This window comes from Apostichopus japonicus, chromosome 23 (genome assembly GCF_037975245.1).
Source record: "Apostichopus japonicus isolate 1M-3 chromosome 23, ASM3797524v1, whole genome shotgun sequence".
In the NCBI taxonomy this organism is placed as follows: Eukaryota; Metazoa; Echinodermata; class Holothuroidea; order Aspidochirotida; family Stichopodidae; genus Apostichopus; species Apostichopus japonicus.
Window position 1 is genome coordinate 8927187 of NC_092583.1, and position 18042 is coordinate 8945228.

At 39.0% G+C, this 18042-nt stretch overlaps 1 protein-coding gene and 1 long non-coding RNA gene across 4 annotated transcripts in view; one reads left to right on the forward strand and one right to left on the reverse strand.

Annotated features, from left to right (window-relative positions):
- Window positions 1-790: 790 nt before the first annotated feature.
- The window catches only part of LOC139964432 (uncharacterized), a 44383-nt gene continuing 27131 nt past the window's right edge, over window positions 791-18042 (forward strand). For 2 of the 3 annotated variants that reach the window (XM_071965983.1, XM_071965986.1), the window contains exons 1-3: window positions 791-1087; window positions 1565-1639; window positions 8650-9517. In XM_071965983.1, the coding sequence (XP_071822084.1) occupies window positions 1623-1639; window positions 8650-9517 (885 nt within the window). In that variant the 5' untranslated portion in view covers window positions 791-1087; window positions 1565-1622. Of the gene's footprint in view, window positions 1088-1564; window positions 1640-8169; window positions 8219-8649; window positions 9518-18042 lie in introns of those variants that run through there. The other variant, XM_071965984.1, reaches the window with a different exon arrangement.
- Window positions 2657-7457, reverse strand: LOC139965032 (uncharacterized). The gene is made up of 3 exons (XR_011792158.1): window positions 6368-7457; window positions 5353-5567; window positions 2657-3430 (listed from the first exon to the last, which is right to left on the reverse strand). It is a non-coding gene; the product is annotated as an uncharacterized lncRNA (long non-coding RNA).

Here is an 18042-nt window from a genome sequence, read left to right on the forward strand (position 1 = left end):
TTAGATGCTGGAATAGTGTTCCAATGCGAATGGAAATTAAGGTTGATCCATATAAGAACGTAGCTCATACAGGAAATTCAGCATCCTTCGCATGTATGAGCACTGACACACACGATTAACCATATTTTGAACATATTTTCATCCACCTTACTTACTCCCGTCTGATTCCCTCAACCCCACTCCCTCCCCACCTATCCAAATAGTCCAATATACTGACTTATTTTGTCAGGTTTCTATTTTGAATAATATCGGGAAAATCGTAGAGTTTTCAATATACCGCTATTATAGAGAAGACTATATGACCGTTTACCATACAAATCGGCCGCAATTAAATTAAAGACGCTATAACTGTATTTGCCATTTCCAGACTTATGTTGAACTGGTTAGAGAGACAAATTATAGTGGCACACTTACTCAATGTAAGTTAAATTGAGGGAGAGGGGGGGGGGTATCTCAGGTTATGTGATTATCTCGATGGTCTGTAGACTGTAGGGTCTGCGTCTTGTAGACAGGCAGATCCCCTGTATTGATTTTACGACCCCCCCCCCTGCTCCCTCCTCTCTTTTCAGTTTTTGGAATTCGATGTATTTATTAAGTACGTCATAACATTCAAAATTACACTCAAATTGGATCAATAAACAAAAATGAAAATCTCACCGAACTGCTTTAAGTTCAATATTGACTCAACTATCACGCGATATGGTTATATCTAAAAGGTCAAGGGTTAGTGGGCGTAATTTATTATTTGATTCATTTGCTATATATACCATTTCAGATCAAGCCTGTCCTCTTTCACTATAGCATTCAACTCTCTTTCGTGCTCCACACTTCAGCGTTTATTACCTAATATTCAGTTGAGAATTTGTTTCATTCTCTGATCAAAGTCATAGCATTTCGTTGTCTTTTAAGTGATCTAAAAGGGCATTCTGTTTGAAATATGTGCTATCACTTCACGCTTTCTTGACGTGCCAGCGACTCAACATAAAAAACAAAACGAATTATATCAAGAACAAGTTTATATTCAGGACCTTTCGAATAATATTAGCTGTACCTCATCTGCACCTGTCCAACACAGGCGTCTGTCATTGTAAGTAATATTAAACAGTTATTGAATTTTATAACTAGCACCCCAGTGTAGGGAAGTATAGCTAAATTGTACAACATACCTGTTTTGGATAAAAATATAAATTTCTTTAAAGAAAATCTCCACTGTTGACCATCGTATATATGAATTTATAATTTTCGTGCAATTTCAAACATTTTCTCATGATTTCGCCGTCTTTTTCGCAATCCAACCATGAACCAAATATAACTGTAACGTAAACTTCTTTATTGATCACAGACAGTGTGATTTTAGAATCGGGGATGACCAAAACCATCATTTCATCCATTATATTAAATTCAATGTTGCTCGTTAATCATCAAAACAGACCACAGGATTCACCCAACATAAGTCTTCGTTTCTTTCCCGATGATCTCTGTAAGTATTGCGATATTCCTCGATAAGAATTATTTTAGAAAGTCGTATTTGTTTCTTAAGAATTTTTCTAATTTTTATCCGCAGATCAGGACTCCCTCTGTATAAATATTATTGTCGTAGAACTACTTGACCAGATATCAAAATGGCCAGCGCAAAACCGTAAGTATTATTATTATTATTAACAAAAAATAACATATGATCGAGATGTGTTTATACTTGGCAATAATACATGGCAATATAAAAAAGTATAAATTATGTGTTTACTTTACATTGTCCTATATATTGGCAATGTTGTATACTGAAAATAAACCGGGCTTCTAACTCCTGAAATGCGGGAAAAGGTTTAGTTTTGAAGGGTAGCAGGACATCAAGGTGTTGCATTGAGGAGGTAAAGCACAAAGCCAACTCAAATCGCCGATAAAATGGACCCTCTCTGCATTTTGTACCACAACAATAATTTTAATACGACAACGATACAGCACATTCCGATTGATTACTTTAATTTATCAGCACAATGGCACTTCCTGTTTTCACTTTTCCTAAATGTCTCAAAAAAAATCTCTCTTTTTAAAAAATACAAAATGAAAAAGTACGGTACTTGTTCAAAGTGGGTACATCTAATCTATGAAACGGAGCATTTTTTAATGTCTTTGTTACAAACGTTGCCCATCGGATCCCCCCGCATCGTGTCAATCGCCCCTGGATTAAACACAAATGTTTAATGTCAAAGCTTAGCCTGGTAGACATAGAGGATGACTTTAGGTGCATAATTAAAGTCGATATGTTGTAGACCTTTAAACACATATGTTATCAGCCCATGTTGGATGTACCTTTATATAAATGAGGTTCATCCCTTTGAAAGTACTTGACCGTATTTAGCCTTATACAAAGACCATTAGGTTAGTTTCTCATTTATAACACAAAACTCACCGTAAAGACGTTTATGGCCTCAAATGCCAAATTAAGATTCATTGCAAATTTTTCGATGTCACCCAATGGTGCTTTGTTGCTTTTGTGGAGATAAAGTACATGTTCTGGTGGATTTGATAGAATTTTAAACAATGGATTAACAATGGATTTAGGATTGCACTGAGGCGCTCACGTCATCGATCTCTGGACCCTTAAGTGATCATTCCAAAGTTTTAACATATTTTGAAGGTAAATATTTTGGAAACCTGTGTAACTATACACTGAAAACTTAAATTGGTTCACCGACTAACAAAACGTTAGTCCATCTGGTGCCTCTCCCGACTAACATAGCCTTAGTCAGTTGCTATACCGACTAATTTATTCCTTAGTCTGTTGGATTTCTTAGTCGGTCATCTTAGTCCGTCAGCTTAGTCGATCAACAATTTTTAGTCGGTAAATGTTTATTAGTCAGTTACATTAGTTGGTGACATTAGTCGGTCTTTACCGACTAATTTATATGAGCCACCGACTAGTTTATAGCAGGTTTTACATTAGTCAGGATGGTGCCTCTCCCGACTAACCTTTCTTAGTCGGTATCAACTGACTAGTTGCACTGACTAGATTCACTGAAAGAATTAAACCCGACTAGTTTCACTGACTAGTATCACTGAAAGAAAAGAGAGCAGAAGAAACACAAATAATGTGTACGTTGGCAGTATTTATTTCTGATAAAACTTCTGATGTCTACAAAAGGCTGACTTTCGACAGATAGAGAAGAAATCACTGTAAATAAAATCTGAAAATCTGATTTTTTTTCCAACAAAGTTAAGACAAGTTAATGGATCAAACATGAATCGCAAAAGTATAGCACTGCACAATAATGCAAAGTTGAGTCTTGGGCAAGGGTTCCTCATGACTTTCGTTTTAAAGTGGTACCCCAAATCGACACCAGTTAAGTCTTCACGAACAAAGAGTGTTTCTCTTAACTACAAATGGCCTCCCACTTGTCTTCAGGAAGCCAAAATCTGCACCATTATTGACCTGTGAACAGAAAATATGATATACGTGTAAGCACAGATACAGATATAGCACATGATAACTCACATTATCATAAACATACATTTACATTAAAATTTTATAACATATTGGGAGGTATACATTTAAATCTAGGTCCCTCAAATTATAAGCCAGGAATAGCAGCTTTACCAAATTATTATAAGCTTTGCACAGCATAACACCAAGTTATTTCTCAAAGCTTAATAATTATGTTAATCATGTTAATAATGATCCCAATAGACCGGGATCCCAGAGGGTTTGGTTAGCTGGGAAGGTAACCAATTGCCTTGTACATCACAATGTTCACAGTGCATTCCTGTATATGAAACCAGACGACTGGCAAACCGACTGTGGTGGGTGTGGCTGGGAGAGCAATTTTAAAGTCACCTGATAGCTAACCTAGATCAGTTTTCATGGTAACACATCAAAGTAAGTACAATATGTCAGGTATGGCCCCAAGAGCAACAAATGGCTATTGCCAGTAATTATTGGTGGTGGGGTACCCCTGCCAGTGATCTATAATTGACCCCTCAAGGCTGACCTAGGACAGCTCATGAGGTAACCACTTGAAACCTACTGGAAAATGTTGGTTAGGGCTTCAGATACAACTGATGGGCATTGCCAGTAATTTTTATTGGTGGGGTACCCCTGCCAGTAGACCCCCAAAATGCCCATTCCCCATTGACCTAGATGAGCTCATGATGTAACCAGTTGAAAACTACTGGAAAATGGTATCACTTCATATGTAAGGGATGGGAATTTCCAGTAACTTATATTGGGGGGGGGGTACCCCTGCCAGTAGACCCCCAAAATGGCCATTCCCTCATTGACTTAGGTCAGCTCATGAGATAACCAGTTGAAAAATTACTGGAAAATGATAGGTATCACTTCATATGTAAGGGATGGGCATTTCCAGTCATTTACATTGGTGGGGTAACCCTGTCAGTAGACCCCCAAAATGCCCATCCCCCACTGACCTAGATTAGCTCATGAGGTAACCAGTTGAAAACTACTGTAAAATGATTGGCAGGACTCTATATATATGTAAGGGATGGGCATTTCCAGTAATTTATATTAGTGGGGTACCCCTGTTAGTAGACCCCCAAAAAGCCCCCCCCCCCTCATTGATCTAGGTCAGCTCATGATTTAACCAGTTGAATACTACTGGAAAATTTTTGACAGGATTCTATATGTACGGGATGGGCGGACTCTGGCAGTGGTGGCCCACCAATATAAAATACTGGAAATGCCCATCCTTACATATGAAGTGATACCTATCATTTTCCTGTAGGTTTCAACTGGTCAAATCATGAGCTCACCTAGGTCAATGAGGGGATGGGCATATTGGGGGTCTACTAGCAGGGGTACCCCACCAATAAAAATTACTGGCAATGCCCATCCCTTGTATCTGAAGTCCTAACCAACATTTTCCAGTAGGTTTCAAGTGGTTACCTCATGAGCTGACCTAGGTCAGCCGTGAGGGGTCAATTATAGATCACTGGCAGGGGTACCCCACCACCAATAATTACTGGCAATGGCCATTTGTTGCTCTTGGGGCCACACCTGACACATTGTTCTTACTTTGATGTGGTTACCATGAAAGCTGCTCTAGGTTAGCTATTAGGTGACTTTAAAATTGCTCTTCCAGCCACATCCACCACAGTCGGTTTGCCAGTCATCAGGTTTCATATACAGGAATGCATTGTGAACATTGTGATGTACCAGGCAATTGGTTACCTTCCCAGCTAACCAAACCCTCTGGACTCCCGCTCTACAGATCAGTGAAAATTTGACCAAACTTATGAAGCTTGCACGTAAATGATATACTAGACTGGTTTTTTTTTAAAACAGGTTATGAAAAGTATCTTAAATATCATTAAACAGTTGGGTACAATAGTTAAACTCACTCTTCCATCTTTTTTCTCTATGGTACTTGTTCCTTTGCTTTTTGGACTCTTGGATAAACTCTTTTGTTCTGCGAAGGGTACCAATATATCATCTTAAAACATGTCTTTAAGCCATATATAACACAGTTCTCCTCTTCTGTTGTTGCCTCCACACTGGTGTCGTACATCACAGGAAAGCTCACCCTTGACTTAGATATTTGGCTTTTCAATTCCTGCTGGAAGAAAGAAACAGCAAAGTATTCATCATTTGAAAAAAAAAATAATAAAGTTGTCACCACAAAGTTATGTGAGATTTGCTTCCACTATAGTCTCAAAAAACAATCCCAAAGTTTGAAGCAGACTGTATAAAGCTGAAAATTTGAACGAGAGTGTCATCACCATTGCAACCAGAATCAAATGCCCAGAATACAGAGATAATAAAACATGGGCTAAATCTTTGTTTGTTTTTATGATCTTTAAAAATATAAAATTTTAGAAACAGAAATGCACTGAGCCAACTTATTTAAAGGCCTAATCGTTTTTAGTTGTTATTTTGCTTGCTCACATAACAAGCCTGTTTAGACCTAGGCTAGAGGAGAATCAGTACTTTGTTACACTAAGTTTGTCTTCGGTCGTTTTGATATAGTCTTACTAGTAGTACTAAAGTATATAATGGACCGGCGAAGACTAGAGAATACCCAGAGTTTTAGCAACTGCGTTAAACTGTATCATCTGATCTATTATTTACGCCAATGAGTTTCATTCAATCTAGGATCAAAAAGAGAAAACTAATTAATCTTAACCTTTAAACTTTGCTTCTAAACAGATATGCTTGAATTACAAATAAATGTCAAAAAAACATCATAATCTAAGAATCGATGCATATACATATACATAAACAGAATAATTTGAATTCGCGCAAGTGAACCCTGCACTACATTGGACAGAAAAAAAAAACGTGCAATTAGACCAAACTAAACATACTAAATTTTCCGTTAGTTCTACATAAAATATCAATACAAATACAACAACTTACTCTTTTGGCAGTATACTAAAAGCACATGTTATAATAACTTCAGACTATCAAGCTTTCCTGAGAAAAAACGGTTAATACTTCTTACAGTAAGCAAGTCGACCGTGAAGGAATGTCGCAATTGTTTCCTGGGCGTGACCGGAAATTAAATACTAAAAAATGATAAATGAAAAGGTTAAATAGAACTGAAGCGTGCATCCTGACTGCTCGCAACATATAATACCGTTGACTAGCCAACATAATTTGTTCAGCCTACTGTGACTGTACGTTTGAAGGTCTAGCCTTGCTTATTCAATATCACAAAGCCTACCCATTTAGATTCACATGGGAAATTACAGGAAATCTTTACCAAATGAGTGTAGACTTCAAATAAACTATTGAGCCTTATAGTTCCAGCATTTGTTTGGGAATAAATAAGAAGATTATATGCCACTGTTCAATCTAGCCCAATACACACATAACACATTGTTAATTGGTGTTTAGGATGCACACTTTAGTGTTGAGAATGCACTGCAGTACCCAGTAGAAGCCTATAGGCTACTCACTGTCATTGCACTTGTGTATTGCGAAACGCCAACGTGACAACGGTAGCGTTACACTAACCATAATACAGTACTAGTGCCAGTGGCCTAACAATTAACTTTAATTTTACCTTCAAATTAAAGGAATAACAGGTAGGCCGATGATGCAGTTAATACCTCCATTCTTCTAAAGACCTTCTTGGGTGATTTACGGTTGAAAGTTGCTTAGAGTGATCGTATGAAACTATGCCAAGCCCAGCAAGCTGCCGTTGCCTCTCGGTTTCCAAATTGAAGTGAATCGAATTGGGTTAAAATACATTAGTCTGTCGACACCGACTAAGCTACGATTATGGCGTAAATCGGGTGTCCGTATCGTTCTTAGTCCATGGGTTAAAATACATTAGTCCGTCGCCACCGACTAAGCTGCGATTATATTTTCCTTAGTCAGTGTAAACTAACTAAGAAGCAGCGATGAAACGAAGATTTTTGCTAGTCCGTGTGCATTGACTAACGTTACAGACTAATTTAACGTTAGTCCGTGGCAATATTGACTAGTTTATTTTTTCAGTGTAGAAACATAATTACTAGAAGTGAAACTTGTCCTTTGTTTTTTGTTGGACTATAATACGTCAAAAACTCAAGACTAAACTTCTGTCTGAAGTCCCCCCCCCCCCCCGGGAAAAATTTAGACCAAGTTTGCTTTCTTTAATAGCGCCACCAATCATCATTAGCGGAGCCTTTTGACAGTTAGCTTTTTGGAATAGCGCCATCATTTACAACTTGTGACAGTGTGTCTCTTTCTCTCAGTTGTTGGCGCTAAATGCGAATGAATTAAAATGTACTGCATGCATGTGGTCAACACACAGGAAAAGTTGAATCAGAACGTTACATCAGTACACGCGTATGATAACGATGAATATTGAAGATAAATAAGTCGTGTTCAAGCAAACAAAATATAGCCAATGCAATTTCTTCAATTTTACTGAAAATTCCTATTAACAAGGACTAGTCGGTGTTGCTATATGTGAGAGAAATTTTGTTTCATAAACACACAGTAATTATGTCAAATGTTTTGCTAGTGATAAGATATTTTAATAGGAAAGTATTTTATTCGGTCGATTTTCCAATTTCTAGCACTTTTAACTCCATTCGCCATATATACATTAATGCGGAAATGTAATTTCTTCACGTGTTATGCAAGAAAAGGGTTCTTAATTAATGGGAAAACGCTATAATTGCTAGAAGATTTCGACAAGTATTTTCCTGCAGGTTTTTACTCTCCAAATTGTTCTCAGATATTTTTAAAGAACACACAAGATGACTGAATGTCCAAGTGAGGAAAATTTCTTCGAAGGTTGTAATAAAATCAGTTTAAGAATTTTGACCAAAGGTGACCATATTTGAATATCTAGCATATTCGGGGCCAATACAGCATAACTTTAAGTCATGGATCTAGAGTTAGGCCAGTATCCTAATTATTAGGCCTTGAACGTCTCATTTCTTATATCTTCGAGATTACCATGTCGAATAGTTTGCTCTGGACATTAAGTGCTATTGTGGGTAACGACTTTGTAGTTCCATGCATAAATCAACAACTTTTAAAGAATTTAGCGCCGTTTGTAGGACCTAGCTGTATAGCTACTTCGCAGGCTGAGAGCTGTTCATCAACATTTCCTTCGATCTAAAAATCAACTCTAAATTCTTCGTCACCATGGATACAACCTTCCAACCCTGACCTAACTTTTCACTTTTTGCCTTCCACAGACACAGAGTGCATACAACTATACCACGATTCACCGTACGAAATGATTATAAAGTGTGGTCCATGGACGTGCTAGATACAGGCCGTTTGGCTGTCGCTGGATATAACACCACGACAAAATGTAGCTTTATTGATCTGTTTATGTTACAATTAGATCCTGATTCTCGAAAAAACCCGTTATTATTGAGGTCAGATCCCTATTTTTCTGAGGAATTTACCGAGTTTGGTTCATCATGGCGGTCTGTTTGTTTACTGGATGATCGTCTGTTTTTAACGCGTTGTATGAATACGATAGCATTGTACGATAGTAGTAATGGCGGTCTGGTCAATCATGGGAAGTTTAACGGTGACGCCTCGTGTATGACAACCAGAGATGGGTTGGTCTATGTCGGTTTGTTTAGATCCAAAGAGGTGATTGTCTTAGATGCGAGAAAATTGATAATAAAGAAGACAATCACCTTTAAAGGATTAATAGATAGAGAAGGGCCCTGGGATATAACAGTTAGTAATAATAAACTGTTTATCTGTACAGGCTATATGAGAGCTTTCATGTGCAATAGTGAGGGAGAAATAGAACAGGAATATACAAACACACAGTATAGCGATGCACTGAGTATAACAGTCAGTGAAGAGAAAGGATTAATATTTATATTATGGGCTGATGTTGGTGGTGAGGGTAGACAAGTTGTTGTTTACTCTTCATCTTGGGGTCATTCTTTCATCTCCGGGGGTCATTCTTCCATCTCTGGGGGTCATATCTTGGCTTGTTTTAAAGTTCCTGGTTATTCCTTGAGAATCAGGATCAATAATAACATAAACAGATTGTTTTTGGTTACCAAGTTAACTGGAGAAGTATATGAATATCACACAGTAAGTATTAATACAGGATATATAGGCCTATGGTAAAAATTGGGACTATTTTTAACTTTTATTAAAGCAATCCTTTGATTGAAGCTCAACAAATTGGGTATCATTCTATGCAAACAAGCCTGAGGAGAAGACACTCTTACATGTTTTGAGATCTACTTTGCAAATTTTAAAGAAAAATAAAGACATTTTTTCTTGGGCTTTGCTGATTCTGGTAAGGTTTTCATGAAGGTTTTTCGTACTGTCAATGTAAAAGTAAAATTGGTATTCCTTATTTTCTTAGTCTTCATTACTTCAAATATAGACAAAATTGTTACTGGTGAATGCGGAATTTTTATTAAGAACACAAATATTACTTGTTTTCAAAGAGGGAGATCCAAATTGTGGAAAAGTGAGTGCAAAATTTTATGAAAAATTTAGACCATTGGATTCTTGTTGCACTTTGCAAGATTAGAGCAACACACAAAATTTCGAAAATATTTTTTCTTACTTTCTGAGCTTATAAGCTGCTAATTATTACAAATTTGGTATCAGTGAATGCGGAATTTTATTTAGAACACAACTAATACTTGTTTATCAAGAGGGAGATCAAAATGGTGGAAAAGTGAGTGCAAACTTTTATAAAGAAATTTAGGCCATTGGATGCTTGTTGCCCTTTGCAATAATTTAGCAACACACAAAATTAGGAAAATAGTTTTTCTTATTTTCTGAGCTTACAAGCTGCTTAATATTTACAAATTTGGTATCGGTGAATGCGGAATTTTATTGAGAACACAACTATTGCTTGTTTGTTAAGAGGGAGATCAAAATGGTGGAAAAGTTATTGCAATTTTCTTTTATAAAGAAATTTAGGCCATTGGATGCTTCTTACACTTTGTAATATTAGAGCTAAACACACAATTTGGCAACTATTTGTTCTTAGTTTCTGAGCTTACAAGCTGCTAACTTTTACAAATTTGGCATTAGTGAACAGGGCTGTAAAAAATGTTTTTTTTCCCGGCAAGGAAGGTATCAATTCCCTCGAACCATATTGCTGTGAAACAGCCATTGTACCACCCAGCGGAGCAGGGGGTTTGTGAGGGGGGATGTGCCCCCCTCGCAAGGTACAGATTTTTGAAAAATAAGGATGTAATTGGTGCCATTTGGTGCACCTTTTTGGCGATTTAAAACAACTTGCGATCATCGAAGACCAGTGCTAATCAGGGGCGGATGCAGGATTTGTGACAGGGGGGGGGGGTCTGACTGGTCCAGCCGCGCCTGAACGTATAAGACTATCTAAGCGGAGCGCCACCATCGGTTGGCGAGGAGCGTACCAGAAATTTTTGGCTTTACAAACCCCCCAGATTGCCAGAAACGGCACTTCCCGAGTACTCTAAGCTGCATGTACCTAGCCTGAAAATATGGATCTTATGTCTCCAATTTCTCAATTGATGAGAAAAAAACAATCTATGAAATATGGTAATACAAATCAGATGAGTGAGATGATACAAAAATCATAATGCCTTTAGCCCCCAGTCCCCCTACCGTTCCGTCACCACTGTTTGATGCAGGGCCGGATCCAGGATTCTGGAAGGGTGAGGGGTTTGGCCTCCAGTCATCCTAGGGTCTAAGGGGAGTGGGTTTCCCTCTATCCTTTGTAAAATTCTTGGATATTTAAGTACAACAGGGAACCCCCTTCAATTTAGACATGCAAAGCACCTACACACCTACTCACTCGAAATGTATCTGCATCAGTACGAGTTAGCTAGTTTTATTGATGATCTCTCTTCATGGTAGATTGGAGATAACAAATGCCGTGGATGTTTAATTTAATTTTTTTTTCTCTCTCTCTTTTTCTCTCTCTTTTTTTCTCTTTTTTTTCTCCCTTTTTTTTTGGCCAAGAGCAGGGGGGTCCAGACCCCCTGGACCCCCCTCTGGATCCGCGCCTGCTAATTTGAACTTAAAAAGCTAATAAATATAATTTTTAAAACAAACTATTTTAGTGTGTCAGTTTCTCGAGTTACTACCTTGACAAAACTCAAAGTAGTCTCATCTCACGTAATCAAACCAGTCTGATAATAATTTATTATAAATCTATACCCCGGCTGTCACATTGTACCACATCAATTATAATTATGTAATGTAAACAAACATCGTAAAGTTACATGAGATGCAAGTGAGCCACTGATCGCTACACATCAGTGGGAGCTGGAGCGAGCACGTGTAGTTTAGCAATCGAGTGCGCGATGGATGCTATGAGTTTTTACGCACAGTGTGCCGCATGGCTCGGAGCAGAGAGATAGATGGGATATGGTTCACGATAAAAATAAAAACAAATGAAATAAAAATCCTTTAGAAAGGACGCCCAGTAAGCCTTTATTATTATTCGCGATAAATTTATACTCAATACACAACGTATTCACTTAACTGTATGGAGAAAAAACTGTGAAAATCAGCCCCCCCCTCCCCCAGTGAAAAATGTGGAGGGGCGGAAGTATCATTCCGCCCCCCCCCGCTTCGCAAGTCAGAAAACCCCTTTTCATTTCCAAATGAGAAAAAAAATCCCATTTGGAGCACCAAATTGCATCTAAGGCCTGGTGAAAATACAAAATTAAGTTTACAAAATGGAGTGGGTGTTGAAGTGTGCTATATTGCACCAATTTGCATCTGAGGCTACCTGGAAATGCAAAAAAATTCCAAAAAGGGGGACACCCCCTCCCCTTAGACCCCTCCCCGGGCCGGCCATTAGTCTTCAGCCCCCACTCAAAAGTACCTTCCCACGCCACTGATCTCACGTAACTACAAACACACAACTAATTGTATTTTGCGAAGTTAACGTTTTCTACAAGAACTTGGAAACAATATTTAGCATTTAGTTAATCATGCCAAGTGGCCTAAAACATAAGTTATTACAAGGTTTACTTACCGGTGTGAAGGTAAATACTTATTCCACGTTCCTCGTTCGACATTCGCAAATGAGTAACTGCTACCTATTCAGTTACGTATTCGACAATGGTATCGACGTAACACCTCTGGCATGACGAAAGCTTTCTTACAAGATGTTCAACATTTGGTCGTGGTAAGAGGTTTATCTATGGGTCATATACTCTAATGAATATTTAGAAGGGTACCATAATGCATCTTTTCCGGTCCGAATAGTTCTTGACCAACTAAAATGACCACTACTTCAGCAGTTTCTAAATTAATGTAACGGGACCTGAAAAAAATCACTCTAGGCCCTAATCAAGACTAGCACGCCTTGGACCACCTAACCAATGGGTCATAGGAATTCTTAACAAATTGTAGAAGGATACCATAATGCGTCTTGCCCGGTCCAAAGCGTGCTTGACCAATTAAAATGACCACTAAATCAACAATTTTTTAAAATAAATGTAACAGGAACTGAAATAAAAACATTTGGGCCCTAATCAAAACCAGCACGCCTTGGACCACTCAACCAATGGGTCGTATGAACTCTAAAGTCATTGTAGAAGGGTACCATAATGCGTCTTGCCCGGTCCAAAGAGTGCTTGACCAATTTAAATGACCACTAAATCATTACTTTTTTTCATGAGTGTAACGGGACCACGAGAAAGCTTTGGGCCCTAATCCATGCAGCACGCCTTGGATCACCAAACCGATGGTTAACATGAATTTCAAGGACATTGTAGAAGGGTACCATAATGCGTCGTGCCCGGTCCAAAGAGTGCTTGACCAATTAAACTGACCACGAAATCATCACTACGTTAATGTATGTAAATGGACCTGCAAAAATCTTTAGGCCCCAGTCAAGACCAGAACGCCTTGGACCAGCTAACCAATAGGCCATAGGAAGTCCAAGGACATTGTAGAAGGGTACCATATTGTGCCTTTCCCGGTCCAAAGAGTGCTTGACCAATTAAAATGACCACTAAATTATTACTTCTTCTATGACTGAAACGGGACCACGAGAAAGCTTTGGGCCCTAATCCATGCAGCACGCCTTGGACCACCCAACCAATGGGTCATGTGAACGCTAATGACATTGTAGAGGGGTCCCATAATGCGCCTTGCCCGGTCCAAAGAGTGCTTGACCAATTAAACAGACCACTAAATCATCACTGCGTTAATGTATGTAAATGGTCTTGCAAAAACATTTAGGCCCCAGTCAAAACCAGCACGACTTAGACCACCCAATCATTGGGTCATAGGAAGTCCAAGGACATTGTAGAAGGGTACCATAATGCGTCTTGCCCGGTCCAAAGAGTGCTTGACCAATTAAACTGACCACGAAATCATCACTACGTTAATGTATGTAAATGGACCTGCAAAAATCTTTAGGCCCCAGTCAAGACCAGAACGCCTTGGACCAGCTAACCAATAGGCCATAGGAAGTCCAAGGACATTGTAGAAGGGTACCATATTGTGTCTTTCCCGGTCCAAAGAGTGCTTGACCAATTAAAATGACCACTAAATTATTACTTCTTCTATGACTGAAACGGGACCACGAGAAAGCTTTGGGCCCTAATCCATGCAGCACGCCTTGGACCATCCAACCAATGGGTCATATGAGCGCTAGTGACAATGTAGAAGGGATCCATAATGCGCCTTGCCCTGTCCAAAGGATGCTTGACCAATTAAACTGACCACTTAATCATCACTACCTTAATGTATGTAAATGGACCTGCAAAAATCTTTAGGCCCCAGTCAAGACCAGCACGCCTTGGACCACCTAACCAATGGTTCATAGGAAATCCAAGGACATTGTAGAAGGGTACCATAATGCGTCTTGCCCGGGCCAAAGAGTGCTTGACCAAATTAAATGACCACTAAATAATTACTTCTTCAATGACTGAAATGGGACCACGAAAAAGCTTTGGGACCTCATCCATGCAGCACGCCTTGGACCACCCAACCAATGGGTCCTATGAACGCTCATGACAATGTAGAAAGGTTCCATAATGCGTCGTGCCCGGGCCAAAGAGTGCTTGACCAATTAAAATGACCATTAAATCATTACTTTTTTAATGAGTGAAACGGGACCACGAAAAAGCTTTTGGGCCTGATCCATGCAGCACGCCTTGGATCACCAAACCAATGGTTAACTTGAACTCTAAGGACATTGTAGAAGAGTACCATAATGCGTCGTGTACGGTCCAAAGAGTGCTTGACCAATTAAAATGACCATTAAATCATTACTTCTTGAATGAGTGAAACGGGACCACGAAAAAGCTTTGGGCCCTAATCCATGCAGCACGCCTTGCACCACCTAACCAATGGGTAACATTAACTCTAAGGACATTATGGAAGAGTACCATAATGCGTCTTGCCCGGTCCAAAGAGTGCTTAAACAATTAAAATTACCACTAAATCATTACTTCTTCAATTAGTGTAACGGGACCACGAAAAAGCTTTGGACCCTAATCCATGCAGCATGCCTTGGACCACCTAACTAATCGGTAACATTAACTATTAGGACATTGTAGATGAGAACCATAATGCGTCTTGCCCGGTCCAAAGAGTGCTTGACCAATTTAAATCACCTTTAAATCATTACTTCTTTAATCAGTGAAACGGGACCACGAAAAAGCTTTGGGCCCTAATCCATGCAGCACGCCTTGGATCACCAAACCGATAATTAACATGAACTCTAAGGACATTAAAGAAGAGTACCATAATGCGTCTTGCCCGGTCCAAAGAGTGCGTGACCAATTTAAATGACCACTAAATCATTACTTCTTCAATGAGTGTAACGGGACCACGAAAAAGCATTTGGCCCTAATCCATGCAGCACGCCTTGGATCACCAAACCGATGGTTAACATGAACTCTAAGGACATTGTAGAAGAGTACCATAATGCGTCTTGCCCGGTCCAAAGAGTGCGTGACCAATTTAAATGACCACTAAATCCTTACTTCTTCAATGAGTGTAACGGGACCACGAAAAAGCATTTGGCCCTAATCCATGCAGCACGCCTTGGATCACCAAACCGATGGTTAACATGAACTCTAAGGACATTGTAGAAGGATACCATGATGCGTCTTGCCCGGTCCAAAGAGTGCTTGACCAATTAAAATGTCCACTATATCAACAATTTTTAAAATAAATGTAACAGGAACTGAAATAAAACATTTGGGCCCTAATCAAAACCAGCACGCCTTGGACCACCCAACCAATAGGTCATAAGAAGTCAAAGGACATTGTAGAAGGGTACCATAATGCGTCTTGCCCGGTCCAAAGAGTGCTTGACCAACTTAAATGACCACTTAATAATTACTTCTTCAATTAGTGTAACGGGACCACGAAAATAATCACTTTAGGCACTTATCAAGGCTAGCACGCCTTGGACCACCCAACCATTGGGTCATATGAATTCTTATTCATGGCCGCATGTCGGGACTTAGCTAAGGTCTGATGATTGGGGGGGGGGGTGTAGTGGCTGAAATTCCAACTGGATGGGTTTTGGAGCCGGAAAATTCCGACTGCTGCCTTGTACCCCCCCCCCCCTCCCCCAGCACTACTCGTCAACGATACGGTCATTGTCAGTCAGACACCCTATCTTTCGCGACTGCTTTTTTGTTCCGAACTTTTTTTCGGTACTGTTGTACCCCTTGCCCTCACTTCACAAACTTATAATCACTCTGGTTAAGCGAGTAAGCAACTGAGTATAAGTTATCTGCTTGATAGGCTACATAGACTACTAACTACAAAAGCTAACAAAGAGGAAAACAACAAACTTTCAACAAGTTATATTCGACGACATAGTGAAATTACCCCAAAATGCAGTGCTTTATCCTAGCACGCTTAATATTATTTTCTTGGGGGGGGGGGGGAGGGGGTGAGACTATTTATCACTCACATGAAAAAGGATTTGGAATTTGGAGCATTTGGAATGAAATGAACAATTAAAAATTTTGGAGAAAAACGGTTGAGTTGACGAGATAAGTTGTCTATTATACATATTGCCCAAAAAATATTTCAATTGCTCAGTTGGAATGAAGTGAACAATTGAACATTTTGCCAAAAAATGTCCATTTGACGAGATAAGGTAAGTTGTCAATTAAACATTTTGCAGAAAATTTTTTAGTTGCTCAGATGGAATGAAGTGAACATTTGAACATTTTGCAGCAAAACGTCCAATACACGAGATATGATAAGTTGTCAAATAAACATTTTTCAGAAAGTTGTTCAATTGCTCAGTTAAAGCAACTGAGCAATCTAACATTTTTCTGTTTTTTGATAAGATTTTATCTTGTACTCTAAACAATTTACTAAAAAATTTCACCTTATAGGGCAAAGTGTTTCTTATGTTGATGGCATTTTTAAGCTTCCGTAGATTAGCATTGAGCGTTTTAATTGTATACCATGTACGGTATTTCTATTAGGCATTTTTTTTACAGTATTCAAAATCATACGAAGTTTTGTATGGTGGAGTATAAGGATCACGAGATACAATTTCTCAATTTGACAAGGAAAACGTGGTAAATATGACTGATTAAAGGTCAATTTTGACCGAAAGTTTTAGGTCACTCACAAATTTCAAGAATATATGAATATTAGAGTGCGACAGTCGGAAAAATTAGAGTGCGACAGTAGGGAATTCCGACTGTCGCACTCAAATTTTCCAACTATCGTCAGTTTTACCAAGATTGGGGGGGGGGGAACACCCCCTACACCCCCTCTAGCGACGTCCCTGGCCGCATGTCTATATATGGCCAAATTCTGTAGGAAAGCTTTTACAATTTTAGAACGTTACCTCTAAATAACTTCCGAATTCATTGATATGTCAGCATATATAACACTTTAACTTGCGCAAATCATTTACGAAATTTCAGGCCTAATCAAAGAGGAAAATTGCAATGTGGGAGTTATTTGGACACAGTGGCATAAAGCGACAGCATCTTACCAGGGCCATGGGCGGCGATCCTGGGGGGGGGGGGAAGGGGGATATATCCCCCCATGAAAATGGGTGGAGGGGATGTAACACACCATATCCCCCCACCAAATGCCAGGGAATAAGAATATTTTCATGCCTTTATATGCATCATCGTGAATGTACGGCTCTTTTTTAGCTTCATTTCTCGCCTACCATAAACGCAGTGCGATATTTTCAAATAAACCGTCTTTATAAAGCAAGAATAGTTGACTGTAGGCTTCATTGGCCCTATAACAACAAAATGTATTATTGCGCCCACCGTATTGATATCGTACATATATGCACCCTCATAGTATTCATATAGGCCCTATAGTAGGCCTACACACGTACATGTATGTTCCCTCGAACAGCTGAGAATCTCATGTTACCAGGGTAATGCTTAATACACGTTTTACCTGGATGCCCTAGCAATCGGTACCTAGGAATGTAACTATGTGTAATTGTGTATTGCATGTGTATAGGCCTATAATAGCCTGCATGAGGCCATTTTCTTCATGGAATAATAGAAAAGAGCTCTCTAACATTCTAACGTAGTGCCTGAAACAAGATTGACAGGGGCAATTTTCCCAAAATAACACCCGATATTAAAAAAAAAGAAGTATTTTGGATCCTGATTATAAGATATTTCGGACAT